Below are 21,103 nucleotides of genomic sequence, written 5' to 3'. Positions count from 1 at the left end.
AAGGAATTTTTTTTGAATCTCCCAATTAAGGAATTTTTATACATTTTATTTTATGAAATTTATTTGTTTTTTAAAAAGCAGCCATTAGGGCTTCCCTGGTGGCGCAGTGGTTCAGAATCTGCCTGCCAATGCAGGGGACATGGGTTCGAGCCCTGGTCTGGGAAGATCCCACATGCTGAGGAGCAACTGGGCCCATAAGCCACAATTCCTGAGCCTGTGTGTCTGGAGTCTGTGTTCCACAGACTCCAGACACACCGTGATAGTGAGAGGTGTGATAGTGAGAGACCGTGATAGTGAGAGGCCTGCACACCATGATGAAGAGTGGCCCCCACTTGCCACAACTAGAGAAAGCCCACGCACAGAAATGAAGACCCAACACAGCCATAAATAAATAAATTAATTAATTAAAAAAAAAAAAAAGCAGCCATTAGGGAGTCACTGGGCCTGCGCACTCTGCGGAGGGAAAGCCCACAGCTTCAGCCAGGTGAACTGGGAAGCAGACTCTTGAGTTCACAGCTGGCCTGTGGTTTTTGCATCTCATCAAGGAGCTCCTCCTCGTACAGCCGTGTGGATGAAAGGCTCTTGGTGCTCCAGCCAGGCGTCAGGGCTCTGCCTCTGAGGTGGGAGAGCCAAGTTCAGGACACTGGTCCACAAGAGACCTCCCAGCTCCACGTAATATCAAACGGCGAAAATCTCCCAGAGATCTCCATCTCAACGCCAAGGCCCAGCTCCACTCAACGACCAGCAAGCTACAGTGCTGGACACCCTACGCCAAACAACTAGCAAGACAGGAACATAGCCCCATCAGAGAGGCTACCTAAAATTATAATAAGGCCACAGACACCCCAAAACACACTACCAGATGTGGACCTGCCCACCAGAAAGACAAGATCCAGCCTCATCCACCAGAACACAGGCACTAGTCCCCTCCACCAGGAAGCCTACACAACCCACTGAACCAACCTTAGCCACTGGGGACAGACACCAAAAGCAACGGAAACTACGAACTTGCATCCTGCGAAAAGGAGACCCCCGAAACAGTAAGATAAGCAAAATGAGAAGACAGAGAAACACACAGCAGATGAAGGAGCAAGGTAAACACCCACCAGACCTAACAAATGAAGAGGAAATAGGCGGTCTACCTGAAAAAGAATTCAGAATAATGATAGTAAAAATGATCCAAAATCTTGGAAATAGAATAGAAACTATACAAGAAACATTTAACAAGGAACTAGAAGAACTAAAGAGCAAACAAACAGTGATGAACAACACAATAAATGAAATTAAAATTCTCTAGAAGGGATCAATAGCAGAATAACTGAGGCAGAAGAACGGATAAGTGACCTGGAAGATAAAATAGTGGAAATAACTACTGCAGAGCAGAATAAAGAAAAAAGAATGAAGAGAATTGAGGACAGTCTCAGAGACCTCTGGGACAACATTAAACCACCAACATTCGAATTATAGGAGTTCCAGAAGAAGAAGAGAAAAAGAAAGGGACTGAGAAAATATTTGAAGAGATTATAGTTGAAAATTTCCCTAATCTGGGAAAGGAAATAGTTAATCAAGTCCAGGAAGCACAGAGAGTCCCATACAGGATAAATCCAAGGAGAAACATGCCAAGACACATATTAATCAAACTATCAAAAATTACATACAAAGAAAAAAATATTAAAAGCAGCAAGGGAAAAACAACAATAACACACAAGGGAATCCCTATAAGGTTAACAGCTGATCTTTTAGCAGAAACTCTGCAAGCCAGAAGGGAGTGGCAGGACATATTGAAAGTGATGAAGGAGAAAAACCTACAACCAAGATTACTCTACCCAGCAAGGATCTCATTCAGATTTGACAGAAAAATTAAAACCTTCTGAGACAAGCAAAAGCTAAGAGAATTCAGCACCACCAAACCAGCTTTACAACAAATGCTAAAGGAATTTCTCTAGGCAGGAAACACAAAAGAAGGAAAAGACCTACAATAACAAACAAAACAATTAAGAAAATGGTAATAGGAACATACATATCGATAACTACCTTAAATGTAAATGGATTAAATGCTCCAACCAAAAGAAATAGACTGGCTGAATGGATACAAAAACAAGACCTGTATATATGCTGTCTACAAGAGGCCCACTTCAGACCTAGGGACACATACACACTGAAAGTGAGAAGATGGAAAAAGATATTCCATGCAAATGGAAATCAAAAGAAAGCTGGAGTAGCAATTCTCATATCAGACAAAACAGACTTTAAAACAAAGACTATTATAAGAGACAAGGACATTACATAATGATCAAGGGATCAATCCAAGAAGAAGATATAACAATTGTAAATATTTATGCACCCAACATAGGAGCACCTCAATACATAAGGCAAATACTAACAGCCATAAAAGGGGAAATTGACAGTAACACAATCATAGTAGGGGACTTTAACACCCCACTTTCACCAATGGACAGATCATTCAAAATGAAAATAAATAACGAAACACAAGCTTTAAATGATACATTAAACAAGATGGACTTAATTGATATTTATAGGACATTACATCCCAAAACAACACAATACCCATCCTTCTCAAGTGCTCATGGAACATTCTCCAGGATAGATCATATCTTGGGTCACAAATCAAGTCTTGGTAAATTTAAGAAAACTGAAATCGTATCAAGTATCTTTTCTGACTGCAATGCTATGAGACTAGATAACAATTATAGGAAAAAAATCTGTAAAAAATACAAACACATGGAGGCTAAACAATACACTACTTAATAACCAAGAGATCACTGAAGAAATCAAAGAGGAAATCAAAAAATACCTAGAAACAAATGACAATGAAAACACGACAACCCAAAACCTATGGGATGCAGCAAAGCAGTTCTAAGAGGGAAGTTTATTGCAATACAATCCTACCTTAAGAAACAAGAAACATCTCAAATAAACAACCTCACCTTACACCTAAAACAATTAGAGAAAGAAGAACAAAAAAACCTCAAGGTTAGCAGAAGGAAAGAAATCATAAAGATCAGATCAGAAATAAATGAAAAATAAATGAAGGAAACGATAGCAAAGATCAATAAAACTAAAAGCTGGTTCTTTGAGAAGATAAACAAAATTGATAAACCATTAGCCACAGTTATCAAGAAATAAAGGGAGAAGACTGAAATCAATACAATTAGAAATGAAAAAGGAGAAGTACCAACTGACACTGCAGAAATACAAAGGATCACGAGAGATTACTACAAGGAACTATATGCCAATAAAATGGACAACCTGGAAGAAATGAACAAATTCTTAGAAATGCACAAACTTCCAAGACTGAACCGCGAAGAAATAGAAAATATGAGCAGACCAATCACAAGCACTGAAATTGAAACTGTGATTAAAAATCTTCCAACAAACAGGGCTTCCCTGGTGGCGCAGTGGTTGAGAGTCCACCTGCTGATGCAGGGGACACGGGTTCGTGCCCTGGTCCGGGAAGATCCCACATGCCGCGGAGCGACTGGGCCTGTGAGCCATGGCCGCTGAGCCTGCACGTCCGGAGCCTGTGCTCAGCAACGGGAGAGGCCACAACAGTGAGAAGCTCATGTACCGCAAAACAAAACAAAACGAAAAAAACTTCCAACAAACAAAAGCCCAGGGCCAGATGGCTTCACAGGCGAATTCTATCAAACATTTACAGAAGAGCTAACAGCTATCCTTCTCAAACTCTTCCAAAATATAGCAGAGGGAGGAACACTCCCAAACTCATTCTATGAGGCCACCATCACCCTAATACCAAAACCAGACAAAGATGTCACAAGGAAAGAAAACTACAGGCCAATATCACTGATGAACATAGATGCAAAAATCCTCATCAAACTACTAGCAAACAGAATCCAACAGCACATTAAAAGGATCATACACCATGATCAAGTGGAGTTTATCCCAGGAACGCAAGGATTCTTCAATATATGCAAATCAATGTGATACACCATATTAACAAATTGAAGGAGAAAAACCGTATGATCATCTCAAAAGATGCAGAGAAAGCTTTCGACAAAATTCAACACCCATTTATGATAAAAACCCTCCAGAAACTAGGCATAGAGGGAACTTTCCTCAACACAATAAAGGCCATATATGACAAACCCACAGCCAACATTGTCCTCAATGGTGAAAAACTGAAACCATTTCCTCTAAGATCAGGAAGAAGACAAGGTTGCCACTCTCACCACTATTATTCAACATAGTTTTGAAAGTTTTAGCCACAGCAATCACAGAAGAAAAAGAAATAAAAGGAATACAAATTGGAAAAGAAGAAGTAAAGCTGTCACTGTTTGCAGATGACATGATACTATACATAGACAATCCTAAAGATGCTACCAGAAAACTACTAGAGCTAATCAATGAATTTGGTAAAGTAGCAGGATACAAAATTAATGCACAGAAATCTCTTGCATTCCTATACACTAATGATGAAAAATCTGAAAGTGAAATTAAGAAAACACTCCCATTTACCACTGCAACAAAAAGAATAAAATATCTAGGAATACACCTACTTAAGGAGACAAAAGATCTGTATGCAGAAACTTATAAGACACTGATGAAAGAAATTAAAGATGATACAAATAGATGGAGAGATATACCATGTTCTTGGATTGGAAGAATCAACATTGTGAAAATGACTATATTATCCAAAGCAATCTACAGATTCAGTGCAATCCCTATCAAACTACCACTGGCATATCAAACTACCAGTGGCAAACTACCACTGTACATTTACACTGTACATATATAATATTTACTTCCCAAAGAAATCTAGCTGTGTCATCCTGGGTAATGTACTTAACTTTCTCTCTGGGCCTCAGCTTTCTCAATTGAAAGCTGGGCCTCAGCTTTCTCAATTTCACAGAACTAGAACAAAAAATTCCACAATTCGTATGGAAACACAAAAGACCCCAAATAGCCAAAACAATCTTGAGAAAGAAAAATGGAGATGGAGGAATCAGGCTCCCGGACTTTGGACTATACTACAAAGCTATAGTAATCAAGACAGTATGGTACTGGCACAAAAACAGAAAGATAGATCAATGGAACAGGATAGAAAGCCCAGAGATAAACCCACACACATATGGTCACCTTATCTTTGATAAAGGTGGCAAGAATATACAGTGGAGAAAAGACAGCCTCTTCAATAAGTGGTGCTGGGAAAACTGGACAGCTACATGTAAAAGAATGAAATTAGAACACTCCCTAACACCATACACAAAAATAAACTCAAAATGGATTAAAGACCTAAATGTAAGGCCAGACACTATCAAACTCTTAGAGGAAAACACAGGCAGAACACTCTATGACAGAAATCACAGCCAGATCCTTTTTGACCCACCTCCTAGAGAAATGGAAATAAAAACAAAAATAAACAAGTGGGACCTAATGAAACTTCAAAGCTTTTGCACAGCAAAGTAAACCATAAACAATATGAAAAGACAACCCTCAGAATGGGAGAAAATATTTGCAAATGAAGCAATTGACAAAGGATTAATCTCCAAAATTTACAAGCAGCTCATGCAGCTCAATATCAAAAAAAAAAAAACCCAATCCAAAAATGGGCAGAAGACCTAAATACACATCTCTTCAAAGAAGATATACAGATTGCCAACAAACACATGAAAGAATGCTTAACATCATTAATCATTAGAGAAATGCAAATCAAAACTACAATGAGGTATCATCTCACACTGGTCAGAATGGCCATCATCAAAAAAACTACAAACAATAAATGCTGGAGAGGGTGTGGAGAAGAGGGAACCCTCTTGCACTGTTGGTGGGAATGTAAATTGATACAGCCACTATGAAGAACAGTATGGAGGTTCCTTAAAAAACTAAAAACAGAACTACCATATGACCCAGCAATCGCATTACTGGGCATATACCCTGAGAAAACCATACTTCAAAAAGAGTCATGTACCACAATGTTCATTGCAACTCTATGTACAATAGCCAGGACATGGAAGCAACCTAAGTGTCCATCGACAGATGAATGGATAAAGAAGATGTGGCACATATATACAACGGAATATTACTCAGCCATAAAAAGAAACGAAATTGAGTTATTTGTAGTGAGGTGGATGGACCTAGAGTCTGTCACACAGAGTGAAGTAAGTCAGAAAGAGAAAAACAAATACAGTATGCTAACACATATATATGGAATCTAAAGAAAAAAAAAATGGTCATGAAGGACCTAGGGGCAAGACGGGAATAAAGACACAGACCTACTAGAGAATGGATTTGAGGATAAGGGGAGGGGGAAGGGTAAGTTGGGACAAAGTGGGAGAGTGGCATGGACATATATACACTACCAAACGTAAAACAGATAGCTAGTGGGAAGCAGCCACACAGCACAGGGAGATCAGCTCGGTGCTTTGTGACCACCTAGAGGGGTGGAATAGGGATGGTGGGAGGGAGAGAGACGCAAGAGGGAAGAGATATCGGGACATTTGTATATGTATAACTGATTCACTTTGTTATAAAGCAGAAACTAACACACCATTGTAAAGCAATTATACTCCAATAAAGATGTTAAAAAAAAGTAGCCATTAAAAATGAAGTACATTTACTTCTCAAATACATTTACATTGTACATATATAATATTTACTTCCCAAAGAAATCTAGCTGTGTCATCCTGGGTAATGTACTTAACTTTCTCTCTGGGCCTCAGCTTTCTCAATTGAAAATCAAGATAACTGAAGATGAGATGAAATCTCAGATCCTTACCAGTGCTGAAATTAATTTTAGGAGAACAAACAGGCTCATGCATTGGCTGTAAGCAGAGGGAACAGTCTGTTTCTCTGGATAAGAGACCCAGAAATTTTGCTATTCTACTGCTACTGCTCTGAGCTCCAAATTTCTTTTTAGCATTATCTGAGAGCCTCGCCTAACTCAAGAACAGAAGAGCCTCTGTAAAAATAATAAAAATATTCTTAAAACATATTTTTAATTTACTTGGAATTTTAAATTCGTGACATAATTTTAGGAGGTACTGGAAATGAAAAACATAAAGACAAACCACTTGACGGGAGGTCAGGATGTCAAATTTCTGAGATGGTTAGGGAGTATAGATAATGTAAATATTAGGTATCTATGATATACTACTGAATGAAAAAAAAAAGCTTAAATTCAAGTCTATTTTAAATCTACTTATACAAAGTTGTGTATCCGCATCTATGTAAGTAGGTACCTGCAGAGAGATGTTCAGAAGGATACTGACCAAAATATTACCTCTGAACAGTGAGGGTTCAGGTGAAAACTTTTTTTTATGCTTTTTTTTTTTTTTTGGTGGTACGCGGGCCTCTCACTGTTGTGGCCTCTCCCGTTGCGGAGCACAGGCTCCGGACACGCAGGCTCAGTGGCCATGGCTCACGGGCCCAGCCGCTCCGTGGCATGTGGGATCTTCCCGGACCAGGGCATGAACCCGTGTCCCCTGCATCGGCAGGCGGACTCTCAACCACTGCGCCACCAGCGAAGCCATATGCTTTTTTATAATTAGAAAACTATAAAGCTATGTTAATTTTAAAAAGGGGTATCATTTATTGACTATTTAAGCTCTGTGCTAACTGCTTTACATACATTTAGTTCTCAAAACAATACTAATAGGTACTATTCTCAATTTATAGGTATGGAAATCTAGGCTCAAAAAAGGTATGTGCCTTTCTGAAGCCACTAAGCCAGTAAGTGCTGGATCTAGAGCTTGTATTGAGACCTCTCGAGATTCCTTGCTATTTTTATATGACCATACTGTCTCATTAATTATTCAATTTATCTAACGCCAATATTGATAACATAGATAGAGATAGTAATATTGAAAAAGACATTGCTAAAATACAAATTTCTTTTCAATGAAATTTTGTCTAGGCTTTTACTTAAATGTTAAGACATCTTTTGATTTAGGGACTTCCCTGGTGGTCCAGTGGTTAGGACTCCGCACTTCCACTGCAGGGGGCATGTGTTCCATCCCTAGTCAGGCGGGCAGAGAGCTAAGATGCCGAAAGCCGTATGATGCAGCCAAAAACAAAAGAAAAGAAGAGACATCTTTTGATTTAATTTTGTTTTTAGAAAAACAAAAGCCAAACTCTTTCAAGAGTTTAGGAAGGCTTTCAGAGCCTAGCAATGTTGTTTTTAAAAATTACAAATCTTTTTAGAAAGTAATATTAAAATACAGTCTTCAAAATTTACAGTTATTAAATAACTTTAAAGAACTACACTACAGAGTGTTTTTATTTTTTTTGGCTGTGCAGCTTGCAAGATCTTAATTCCCTGACCAGGGACTGAACCCAGGCCCTTGGCAGTGAAAGTGAGGAGTCCTAACCACTGGACCATCAGGGAATTCCCGCTCATTCCAATATATTCTTGGTATATTAGTCTTTAAGTCATCTTAACTGTTTTGTCCTTAGAGAAAGATATGATTTCAGTTCATTTTAAGGTTAGCATAAGGGTATAGAAGGTTCAGACATATATCTGAGCCTGCACGCAGAAGGACAAAGTGAGTAGGGATAGAAAAGCTGATTTTCACACAAGAAACATAGTCATTATTTTTCAAGTCTGTAACCAAAATATAACCATTTGAAAGCGAGGAAAAGAGATGGTCATGTAGGATGAATGAAAACCACTAACAGAGTAAAATACTAGCATTCCAATCCATTTTCAAGGAAGATAATGTTAGGGTTGTCATGCTAATATCGTATGCCAGGAACAATCTTATTAACCCTCATTCAAGGGATCTGCACTACTTGTTTACTGGTAGATAAGAGATGTATTGTGTTAAATATTTGATCCAGCTTATTCTTTATGAAATTTAATACTACACTGTTAATTATTTTAAGAAAGTTAATTATTATTTGTTCTCAGAAGGACCTCTTCAAGTAAAAAGCATCTGGATCTTTGTACGCTATTACATTCTTAGCACTCATGTTTATACAAGTTCACAGTCCTGTAATTTTGAAATCCAAAACGCTCTGAAAATCATTAAGTTTTTTTTCCTTTTCTTTTCGGTAAGTTTGGAGCTAAAATTTGAATTGAACTAAAGAGAGGTTATTTATAGTTTTTATTTATTTCATTTGATGTGAATATTCAAATGTTTTATTGCAAAGATGCTGTGTTTGATCACTGAGTACTTCCATACACCCTGCTCAGGGTGTTACACAGTATATGACAGATGGATTACCTTTCTAAAACCTGAAAGATTCCAAATTTTGAGACACACTGACTGAAAGCTTTTGATAGGAGATTGTGGATCTTTTATTTTTATTTTTTTTGCCACACTGCACAGTATGTGGAACTTTCCCAGCCAGGGATCGAACCCCGTGCCCCTTGCAGTGAAAGTGCGGAGTCTCTACCACTGGACCACCAGGGAAGTCCGAGACCGTGGATCTTTAAGTCACATATTTTGTGGAGAGAAGTGTAGCAGTGTTCCTCATGAGACATAATTTAACTTAATCCTGATTTAACTATGCTTGGATAGCAGCACTTTCACTTAGAAGAGAAGTGGCAACTCATCCGGATAACTGGGTTGAGTGTGCCTTGTCTCTCAGGGGAGTAAACTAGAAGACAATTAATGCTGCTTGAGCTTTTGAACATTTCTGGAAAACCTTGGACAACTGAGGAAGAGGATATACAATTACAGTAAGGCTGGGCTGAGGAACTAATGAGTACTCTGAAAAAGGAATACCCTTCTCTTGTCTTGGCTTAGAATATCAAAGGTAAATCTGAAAGGAGAATATGTCCCTGACATGAAAACAAAAGACTACAAAAAAACCTTGTGTCTGGTACTCTCTAGACGTATGTAGAGGCATGACTGGATGGAACAACCTCAGGAGGAGTATACCTTTAGTTTGGTAGCTCTAACAGAGACTTTGCTTTAAGAGCTATAATCACAAGGTATATTAAAAAAAAAAGTGAACTTCCAGGCTCCTTGCATGTCAGTACGTTACCAAGGCATCTATGGAAAGCTCTGGATTCCTCTCACTGGCTAGAAAAGGCACCAGACTGGGAGAAAGATCTATTATATAGATTGTAAGTTTTCTGTGAAAACTAAGTCCTTTTTGAAAGGCTCTAGAATTTAGGACAGACCCCTTTGAACACTTGACTGTAGGTACTGCTGATTCTAGAAAGTGACACATGTCTATAATCAGGGTCTTCCATTTCTGGATACTTTTGCCAGTATATGTACAAGATGATGGTACCTATTTACCCAACAGGAGGATTTTTCATAAATTCTCTATCACAATGCTTTCATGATGATGAGCCAATGCTATATGCAATATAAGATTCCCATCAACAGAAAGAGCCACTTGTAACAATGAGAATTTTCAGGTAAATTCTCTGCATGATATATTGCCTCCATATAGACAAGGACATTTTTGCTAAATACTTATTTTTAAATAGATGCATAAAATGCCCCACGTAAGTGAAACGTTAATGTGCAAAATCCTAATTGCAGCAAGTGGTCTTCTTAATATAACTGTTAATCTATAGAAGGCAGAATTAAGTATCAGAACTAGCAGTTCAAATAACAGGAAAAGATCATATGTTGGAAATTTAATGTCAGCTCTTTTCTTTTATCATTATACGTGAAGTTCTTATTATTTGCAGTTCAGAGAAGGTAAAGAGGAAAAGGTCTTCTCATCCTCACCAGGAAGTTTGAGGGAAACGTTTCCTTAAGTTTTTCCTGCTTGTATAGGTCATACTTATCTAAGTTTTGTGGACGTGCATGTTTCTCGTATTATTTCCCATCCCAGGTTGACCTTGTCCTTTTTCACAGGATGTGAGGAAATGCTCCCTAAGGGTACACATCATTAGTTCTGGTAATGGAAGGGAGACACACTGAGATGTATACAGGGCAGAGAGATGCTGAGCAAGGCAAGTCATGTTCTTATAAGAAGAATAAGAATGGACAGTAATCGTTAGCTATTGGCTACTCTTTATTCCACACAGATTGCCTTTTAGCCTTAAAAACTGCTGAGAGGTTGGTGAGTTATGCCTTGTAGAATAAAATAGGAGAGCAGAAGTCCCAAGGGACTTTCAGTGATAGACTCAGTAAGGGAGTTGAGAACTGGGGGCCATGACTGCAATATTTTATAATCTTGGTAATGTCTTCTATATTTGATATTTTAGTATTTCTTATAGTAATTAGGGGCACAACCTAAAAAAATGAAATATGCCTGTCTTGTGGATAGAAAAAAAAAAAGGCTGTCAACATTTATTTTCTATCTACTATGTGCAAGGCACTGAGTCAAGTTTAATTTTCAAACTCAATAGAGTCATTTCATACAAGGAAGCTAAATCAGAGAGGTTAAATATATATAAATATGTAAATAAAAATAAACACATAACTTTTTTTTTTATTCCATATATATGTGTTAGCATACGGTATTTGTTTTTCTCTTTCTGACTTACTTCACTCTGTGACAGACTCTAGGTCCATCCACCTCACTATAAATAACTCAATTTCGTTTCCTTTTATGGCTGAGTAATATTCCATTGTACATATGTGCCACATCTTCTTTATCCATTCATCTGTCGATGGACACTTAGGTTGCTTCCATGTCCTGGCTATTGTAAATAGTGCTGCAATGAACATTGTGGTACATGTCTCTATTTGAATTATGATTTTCTCAGGGTATATGCCCAGTAGTGGGATTGCTGGGTCATATGGTAGTTCTGTTTTTAGTTTTTTAAGGAACCTCCATACTGTTCTCCATAGAGGCTATATCAATTTACATTCCCACCAACAGTGCAAGAGGGTTTCCTCTTCTCCACACCCTCTCCAGCATTTATTGTTTGTAGATTTTTTGATGATGGCCATTCTATCTGGTGTGAGGTGATACCTCACTGTAGCTTTGATTTGCATTTCTCTAATGATTAATGATGTTGAGCATTCTTTCATGTGTTTACGAAGAACCTAGGGGCAGGACGCAGACCTACTAGAGAATGGACTTGAGGACTCGGGGAGGGGGAAGGGTCAGCTGGGATGAAGTGAGAGAGCGGCATGGACTTATATATACTACCAAATGTAAAATAGATAGCTAGTGGGAAGCAGCCGTGTACCACAGGGAGATCAGCTCGGTGCTTTGTGACCACCTAGAGGGGTGGGATAGGGAGGGTGGGAGGGAGGGAGACGCAAGAGGGGAGAGATATGGGGATATATGTATATGTATAGCTGATTCACTTTGTTATAAAGCAGAAACTAACACACCATTGTAAAGCAATTATACTCCAATAAAGATGTAAATAAATAAATAAACACAGCTAGCACACAGCACAGCCAGGATTTGAATCCAAAGCCCATGATTTCTCATTGTACAACACCTGTATGAATCCCTAATACAAGTATGACCCATGTGATAGCTGAATGACTCTTCAACATAGAGAGCCTGATAAATGTAAATTCTCTCACTGGGACTTCCCTGGTGGTCCAGTGGTTAAGACCCTACGCTCCCAATGCAGGGGGCCTGGGTTCCATCCCTGGTCAGGGAACTAGATCCCGCATGCAGCAACTAAGAGCCCTCAAGCCACAACTAAAAAAGATCCCACATGCCACAACAAAGATCCCACATGTGGCAACAAGGACCCAAAGCAGCCCCAAAAAAATAATAATAAAATTTTAAAAGTTATTTTAAAAAAATTTTAGGCTACATTCCATATCCTTCTCAGAACAATCTTGTATTAAAAACTTTCATTTCAGTGAAGAAAGGTGAACTTTACTATTTCTAGAAAGATTTTTGACTTTCTGGTATCATCTGATACCAGAAGATATAAAGAAGAATAAAGAAAGGATACTTTAGAAATCAGTAACTCTATATGGAAATACAGACATGGAAATATTTCAGTATTAACCATGAGCCAGCTACTAAATTACTACATTAGATGAAACTTGCCACTGATCACTGTCACTTGTAACCATCTTATGGTTAAACTAAGATTCCTAATTTAATTCTATGGCTGCACAGAATAGATAACTGTGACCTTATAAAATCATTTTGGCCAGTTCCTTTTGGTATATCATTCTAAAACATGACTCAAAATAATCATATATTAAAATAAAATGAAAAGGAATTTTGATTTACCTACAGATAAAAAAAGATAAGCCACAAAAAGAAGAAGTGCAATAATTTCAACCCTTAATTAAATTCCAGTGGTAATACTGTGACTGTATGTTTTCAACTGGACATTTTTGACTTTTGTAGGGAAAATACTGGAATTTGAGATGGGTTATATTAAAAAGTTTTTAAAAAAAATGTTAAGATAATATATGAAAACCTTCAGAAGAAAATTAAGTTAAATTTAATCATGGTGGTGACTTTAAAAGTCCTATGGCTTTCCTGAATGCATCTTACCTAAATCTAGATCAAATATTTATTGACTACTCATCTCTATATAAGGCAAGGGTATATACAAATTATATACAATAAATATCTATTGAGTGAAAAATGAAGGTGTTAAATCCATAAGGAGTTCAAAGTTCCTAATATAAATTATAAAATCCAAAATAAAATTAAGGAACACTACTGTCCCGCAGGGGGAATCCATCTGCAATTATCATATCACTGTCCTACTTGAAAACATTCCATAGTTCTCCATATACTACCATATGTAAAACTCATACACAAAATCTGGTTGCAACCTACATTTATGGTGTTGTTCAACACCATCACCATACCAAACCTCCTTGCTATTTCAACAGGTGATGCACTTTCAAGCTTTTCTGGCTCCAACACTTATTAGCTGAGTGATCTTGAGCAAATTTCTTAACTATAGTTTCCTCAACTATAAAATGAGGATTAAAAAGAGAACCTAAAATATAGGATTGTTGAGAGGACTAAATGAGTTAATACAGGCAATGCAATTAGAAAAATATCTAGCATGAAACAAATCTTCAGTGAATTTCACCTATTATTTTCATTATTTTCAAATGTTATTTTCACTTCCTGGCATGTTGTTTTTCAATCACTGCAAAGTAAATTTCAATTCATCTTCAAGATCTAATCCATACTAAGAAGACAAACAATCTGATAAAAAAAAAGACAAAAGATATGAATAGACATTTTACCAAAGTAAATATATGAATCACTAATAAGCTCATTAGAAGATACTCAACATCATCAGTCATTAGGTTAATGCAAATCAAAACCACAATGAGATACTATTTTACATCCTCTAGGATGGCTATAAGCAAAGAGATAGAGAGACAATAACAAATGGAAGTGAAGATGTGGAGAAACAAGAACCCATATACAATGGTAGTAGAAACACAAAATGGTAGCCACTTTGTAATAGTTTGTCAATTTCTTAAAAAGTGAAACAAATTTACCATAAGACTCAGCAACTCAAGAGTATTGAAAACATATTCATACAAAGACTTGTACACAAATGTTAATATCGGCATTATTGATAATAGCCAAAAGTGGGTAACAACCTAAGTGTCTATCACTGATGAACAGATAAACAAAATGTGGTATATTCATAACACTATTCAGTAATTAAAAAGGTACAAACTACTGATACATTCTAAGACATAGATGAACCTCAAAAACATGCTAGGTGAAAGAAGCAAGACATAAGAGACCACATATTGTATGATTCAATTTACACGAAATTTCTAGAAAACGGAAACTTATAGAGAAAGAAAATAGACTAGAGGTTGCCTGGGCAGGGGATGGGAATAGGGATTAACAGTAAACGGACATGAGGGATCTTACTGGGGTCATGAAAATGTTCTAAAACTTACTTGTGATGATGGTTGTAAAATTTGGTCAATTTACTAAAAATCAGTGAATAATATACTTGAAATGGGTGAATTATATGATATGTAAATATGCCTCAAAAAATTTGTAAAAAGATTATACTACATCAGGGCTTCCCTGGTGGCGCAGTGGTTGAGAGTCCGCCTGCCGATGCAGGGGACATGGGTTCGTGCCCCGGTCCGGGAAGATCCCACATGCCGCAGAGCGGCTGGGCCCGTGAGCCATGGCCACTGAGCCTGCGCGTCCGGAGCCTGTGCTCTGCAACGGGAGAGGCCACAACAGTGAGAGGCCTGCGTGCCGCAAAAAAAAAATTATACTACATCAGGATGCATTAACTGTATCCATCAATGGACAGCAGGAGCACTCTAACATATACAGCACTTGCCTCATTATATTTTACTTATTTGTGTACATGTCAGTGAGCTCATCTAGTCCAGGCTCTTAACATGTAATAGCTATCCTCAGCTTCTATCTGAATGACTGGCACTCAGATGCAGTAGGGACTCAGTGTCTGTTGAATTAAAATATGCTCCAAAATAGGATAGTAACAATAGCAATTTCAGAAATACGACAGAAGATAGTGGCAATTAGTGCTTCCTACATGCCCTGCATTTCCCCGGCAGGAGGAGTAAGTTAATGGGGCACTGACTGGCACTCTCCGTGACAGGCTTTTCCAAGAGGAAACCAGAAAAGCAAGTAAACAATGGTTCCATTCTCATATGAAAGAACAGTACTAGTCCATACTGAGTAAAAACAATTATTTGGGATTTTACTCTTTGTGAGCAGTAAGAATACTTAATCTACAACAAAACAAAAAGTACATACAACAAATTTTACAGGTAAAAACATTTTCAAAATGATTATTCTAAAGACTTTTTCAGTGGTTGACAATCTGGGATGATTTTTACAAATGTGTGAGCATTTATCTTTTTCCATTATGAAAAAATTAACTGCTCCCCAAGTGCTGAACATTTCTTCTTAGAAAACAGAGTAGCATGTGGAAAGAACATTAAACTGCAATCAAGACATTAATGTGTCATTAATTCACTGTATGACTCTGGACAAGTCTCTCGTCCTTTCTAGGCTTCAGTTTCCTCTTTAACAAAGGCAAGTTAGCTCTAAGGTTCTTTCCAGCACTCCTGCTGAGGAAAACTAAGGTGCTTCAGACAAGATGACAAATGAAAAGCTCAATCTTTTCACTATAAAGAGGAAAAGAAATCCCTAATTTATAAGGGAAAAACGGAAAGCCCCAGCTTATGCATTCAGTAGCCCCTTACACATATATTTATAACTTTCATTCCAATACCAGGTCCCACCCTTCATCAGCATGCAAACCCACACCCCCCATCCCTCCCACCCTTGACCCACACCCCCATATACCTCAGCTATGGTCATTCTCAGAGCACTGACAGGGGAGAGCTCAATATCCACCAGCTGGGCAGCTTTTAAACTCTGCCCAGTACAGATTGCACAAGGACAGAAAACAGCATAGAGTTAGAATTTTAAGGCAAACAGGGACACACAGCTAAGAACATTTAGCACAGTGTTCAGAAACAATGAAGGATTTCAGGTTGTCATTGGGCTTTGGATGAGTGAGATGAGAGTCACTATTATTCTGATTTTCCTGAGGAAAATGGGCAAAGATAAAATAATCTCAAATTAGTCATAATTTTAAGTCAAGCTTGGCAAACTTGTCCATACCCTGTATCCTCAGGACAATGTCTCCGAGTCATTCAGCAAAAGCTGGTCGATAAAAAAAGGCGCTACTATAAAGGGCAAGGGTTAATAAATCTAGAGGGAAATGCTGATTTCCTACATTTCTTTATATAGCCACTAACAGGGCTACTTAAAATTTAGTAGGAAAAGTAATGAAGATATCTCCAGCAAAGGTTTCTATTAAACTGATACCATTAAACTCTGATATCATAAACTCCCCTGGTTTTGATTCTAGGTTTACCAACAGACTTTACCAATACAACTTGACTTCCCTCTTGGTTTGCCTGCATTGAGAGAACGTGCTAGATATGCCAACATGTGCTTTCTCAACTTGCAGAAGTTAAATACCTTTTAAAAAATGTCATTAAATTAGTATTCTGGTTCTTTTTCTTTAATTAAAAAATGGCTATCATTTTTCATAGATTAAACTCAAGGATAAAAATGTATGATTAATGATTGTTTTTTAAACACTGCCAATTTGGCATTTGTGTTAATACTTTAACATTCTAAGAAATCTGAAAGGAATTATAAAGGGTCTATAATTTTTAATAAAACCAGCAAAAATATTTGTATGCATATATTCATTATTCTATTTATTAATTCTATTCTGGTTAAAACTTAACCACTGGTTTCTTTGGAAGGGTATGCATGTGAAGAATTTCATGAATAGAAAGTATGTAATTTACATTTGAATTGAAAAAAATTTATTGAGTATTTTTTTCTTTTTCCCTCAGTTCAGTTTTCAGATTTCCAGTAACTTGTTTTATGATTTAACCCTATTAAGCAGAAAGTTGTTAGCATAAAGATACTGGGCGTGTTAGTCACATTTTAGAAAGAAGAAATGTCACAGTTTCTCTGCAGCCTCACAGTTTTGTTATAATATTGAGATACACTCAGTTTTTGTCTGTCTATTCCAAGGATAGTAGTTATTTAAGAACAAACATAGCTTAAAGACAAATGAAATGAAAATCTGGAATTCCCTTACAGTATCACTGTCACAAGGCTGGAACTGGAAGGGCTGGGGTTTGTGAAATACAGCATTCTCTTGTAAAAACAGCTGAAGATTATAGTCTCGTACCACCTAAAGAGAAAATAAAATATCTTTAAGTCTTTAATAAGGTTAAAATGTTCAATAATTGTGTTTTAAAGTTTAAGCTTTATTCTGCTGTTTTCCAAAAATGAGCAATCATCCAGTACTACGTGGTCAAAAAGAAATTATAATTACAATTTTTTTTTTCATTTTAGATAATAGTTGTCATCCTTGTGCCCCATTTTCTCAAGAATCTAAGCATGGAAAGTACTAGTTTAGAAACTAGCCCAGATTTGGGGACTAGACAATATGCACTACTTTAAGACTACAAAAAGATGGCTATTACACAAAATGTTATTCTTTTGAACATTGGGTGGGGGTGTGGGGGTGTGGGGGCGTGTCGGGGGTGGGGGGTGCAAATAGGGAAGCACATTAGTTTGTCAGGTCTCTCTCAGTTCTAAAGTTTTGTAGGCCTCTTAAAGTTTGCTTTATGGAGATTGCCATCTACTAGGAAACTGCCAAATAACCTTATACGTAACACAAAATAGTATTTTTCCAGTACTTCTTGCCACCTTTTAAGGAGGCTATATTCTAATTACCATCTTAAAGCATACCAAGAAGACAGACTAGAAAGTAATTTATAAAGAAGGGGAATTCTAATACACATAAAGTAACAAAACAAATAGCACAGAAAGACAGTCATCTAAAAAGAATTCATTGTATTATATACTCTGGGAAAGAGTGGAAATCAGCAACATGTGATTGTGCAGAAACCCATTTTCTATTTTGCTACACTGCTTACCCTTAACTCTTCTTTCATTTGTAGTATATTACAGCTCATTAGCACCTCTGCCAGAGGATGGGCAGAAGAAAGAAAAGTTTAAAGCAGCTCTGTGGCTATACGTTAGTAGTCCTGGGAAAAGAATTCATTCAGGAGGTGGAGAAAGTAGGAGGTATATTCTGCATTTTATTTACCAGCACAACCCAATTCTCTATTGCTCCTCTGCACCTCCCACCCCCATTCAACAATCATTTACTGAGAGAGCTTACCAGGCCTAATGTTAAATGCAGCAGAGAGGGGGAATACACAGAGGAATAAATATGAATAAACAAAGTTAATATCTTCGAGGAATTTATAATCTAGAAACTGGGAGAACTAAACAGATTACACAATTAAAATGCCTTATCAAAGTATGTAGAAGGTACTAGGAGAGCACAAAAGATGGTGCTATTTAATCCAGACTGAAGGGGTGGGATGGAGGAAGGAGTGGTTGAAAAAATATGCTCATGAAAGGCTGGCTGAATAAGCATATTCTCAAAGGGAAATGTGTTTTTTTCTTTTCCTGGATTCCAGTTTTAAGCTAGAGTAGCTGTGAAAGCTCTTTTTTATTCTTTTTAAATTTATTTATTTATTTATTTACTTATTGGTTGGTTGGTTGGTTGGTTGTGTTGTTTCTTCGTTGCTGCGCGCGGACTTTCTCTAGTTGTGGAGAGAGTCTACTCTTCGTTGCGGTGTGTGGGCTTCTCATTGAGGTAGTTTCTCTTGCTGCGGAGCATGGGCTCTAGGCCCGCAGGCTTCAGTAGTTGCAGCACGCGGGCTCTAGGGTGCGTGGGCTTCAGTAGTTGTAGCTTAGTTGCTCCACAGCATGTGGGATCTTCCAGGACCAGGGATCGAACACAGGACTGCACCACCAGGGAAGTCCCCTGTGAAAGCTCTTGACACAGCCCTGAGACACAGCCTCACTAGTCACCATGCAGAAAAAAGCTAAGAGGATCATCCTTCTAGTTGCTAAACCTATCCTCTCAAGCACCACAAACCAAACTTCCTTTTCTTTCTTTCTTTCCTCTTTTTCTTTCTTTCAAGGGGGAAGTATCAACCTTTTTAAATTTTTAATTTTTTGTTACGGAACATTTCAAAGTAGAGAGAACAGAATAATGTATCCCCATGTACCTACCACCCAACTTCCAAAAACACAAATTCTTGTTTCATCTATAAACTTACCTGCTCCTCCTCCACCCCAATTATATTGAAGCACATCCTAGACATATCATTTCATCTATAAATATTTCAGTGTAATGTCTAAAAGACAAAGACTTTAAAAAATATATTCATATTAAAATTTACAAAAAATATTATAAAACAACCAGTAAATGTTCAAATTTCTGTTCCATATTTTAAAAAGTTTTACAAATTGGGATCACAGTAAGGTTCCCACAGTGCAAATGGATGATGTTGCTTAGGTTTGTTTTCATATATAGGTTTCTTCCTTCAACTCCCTTACCCCCACCCCCCTGCAATTTGTTGAAGAAACTGAGTTTTTGTTTTGTAGAGTTTCCCAGTCTGAGTTTTGTTGACTCCATCCTCGCAGTATTCTGTTTCTTGTGCGTCCTGTAAGTTGATGCTTCTTTGCGTTTAGGTTTTTGTTTTATTTTTATTTTTTGACAAGGTGGTGTTTACTTCTATGAAGAGGCTTGCCTCTGACTCGTCTCTTTTTGATATTAACCGTTGTAGTGGGCTGAATGAATGGTGGCCCCCCAAAAGAGATGTCCATGTCCTAATCCCTGGAACTTGTGAATGTTACCTCATTTGGAAAAAGGCCCTTTGCAGATGTAATTGTTAAGGATTTTGAGATTAGGAAGTCATTCTGGATTCTATGGTTGGGCCCTTAATCTAATGATAAGTGATGTCATTATAAAAGGCAGACAGAAGAAAACACAGACAGAAGAGGAGCCAATGAGACCAGAGGCAGAGATTGGAGTAATGTGACCACAAACCAAAAAATGTCTCAAGCTATGAGAAGCTGGAAGAGGTAAGAAACTGATTATCCTCTGAAGCCTTTGGAGGGAGTGCAGCCTTGCTGACACTTTCATTTCTGACTTTTGGCCTCCAGAACTCAGAGGGAATAAATTTCGGTCATTTTACGCCATCCAGTTTATGGTAATTTGTACAGCAGCCTAGGAAACTAATCGAACAGACCTATGATGATAAATGCCTAAACATATTAGGGGTTACAAAAACTAGAGATTTTTCTATTTTTTCTATCACTTTTTCAAGGAATTCTATCATTCCTTTTTCATTTATTAGCTGGAATACTTCCATAAGAAAAACTTTCCAAGTCAATTATTTAGTTACCTTGAGGTACATTTTGTATAAGGCAGGATAAACATTTCCTCTTCCCTTTATTATCTAGTTTTCAAATTCAGCTGTTTCCCTAGCAACCTCCAAAGAATGACCAATTATAGCTTTAGTAAATTATTATTATGAAGTCATGGATTTTAAAATATTTGATGTGTTTTAATCTACTGTTGTTATTATCATTATTGATGCTAAAATTATCCCATCTTTGGCTAGCAAGATCACATCCTGAGTCCCTTTGAGATGGGACTAGTAGTTTTTGATAGTTTTGACAGTTTCCTTGCCTTCCATTACAACAAATTATTTAACATTTACCTTAAATATGTCATGTCCCAGATCTAGAATCAGTGCTGTTTTCCCAAGAAGCACTGTTTTTATTTATTTACTTTTATTATTATTTTTTTTAAGTGAGTAGGAGAAACTACACAGAAAACAAGATC

General features: G+C 37.4%; 1 protein-coding gene across 3 annotated transcripts in view; it reads right to left on the bottom strand.

Annotated features, from left to right (window-relative positions):
• FCHSD2 (FCH and double SH3 domains 2) overlaps nucleotides 1-21,103 on the bottom strand; it is a 303,585-nt gene that overhangs the window by 50,905 nt on the left and 231,577 nt on the right. For all 3 annotated transcript variants that reach the window (XM_060018316.1, XM_060018315.2, XM_060018314.2), the window contains exon 10: nucleotides 17,483-17,578. In XM_060018316.1, the coding sequence (XP_059874299.1) occupies nucleotides 17,483-17,578 (96 nt within the window). The remainder of the gene's footprint in view (nucleotides 1-17,482; nucleotides 17,579-21,103) is intronic.

The sequence above is a fragment of the Delphinus delphis genome, chromosome 8, assembly GCF_949987515.2.
Source record: "Delphinus delphis chromosome 8, mDelDel1.2, whole genome shotgun sequence".
NCBI classification, from domain to species: domain Eukaryota; kingdom Metazoa; phylum Chordata; class Mammalia; order Artiodactyla; family Delphinidae; genus Delphinus; species Delphinus delphis.
Note: the sequence above shows the minus strand (reverse complement) of the source record. Positions and strands in the feature narration are given on the sequence as shown.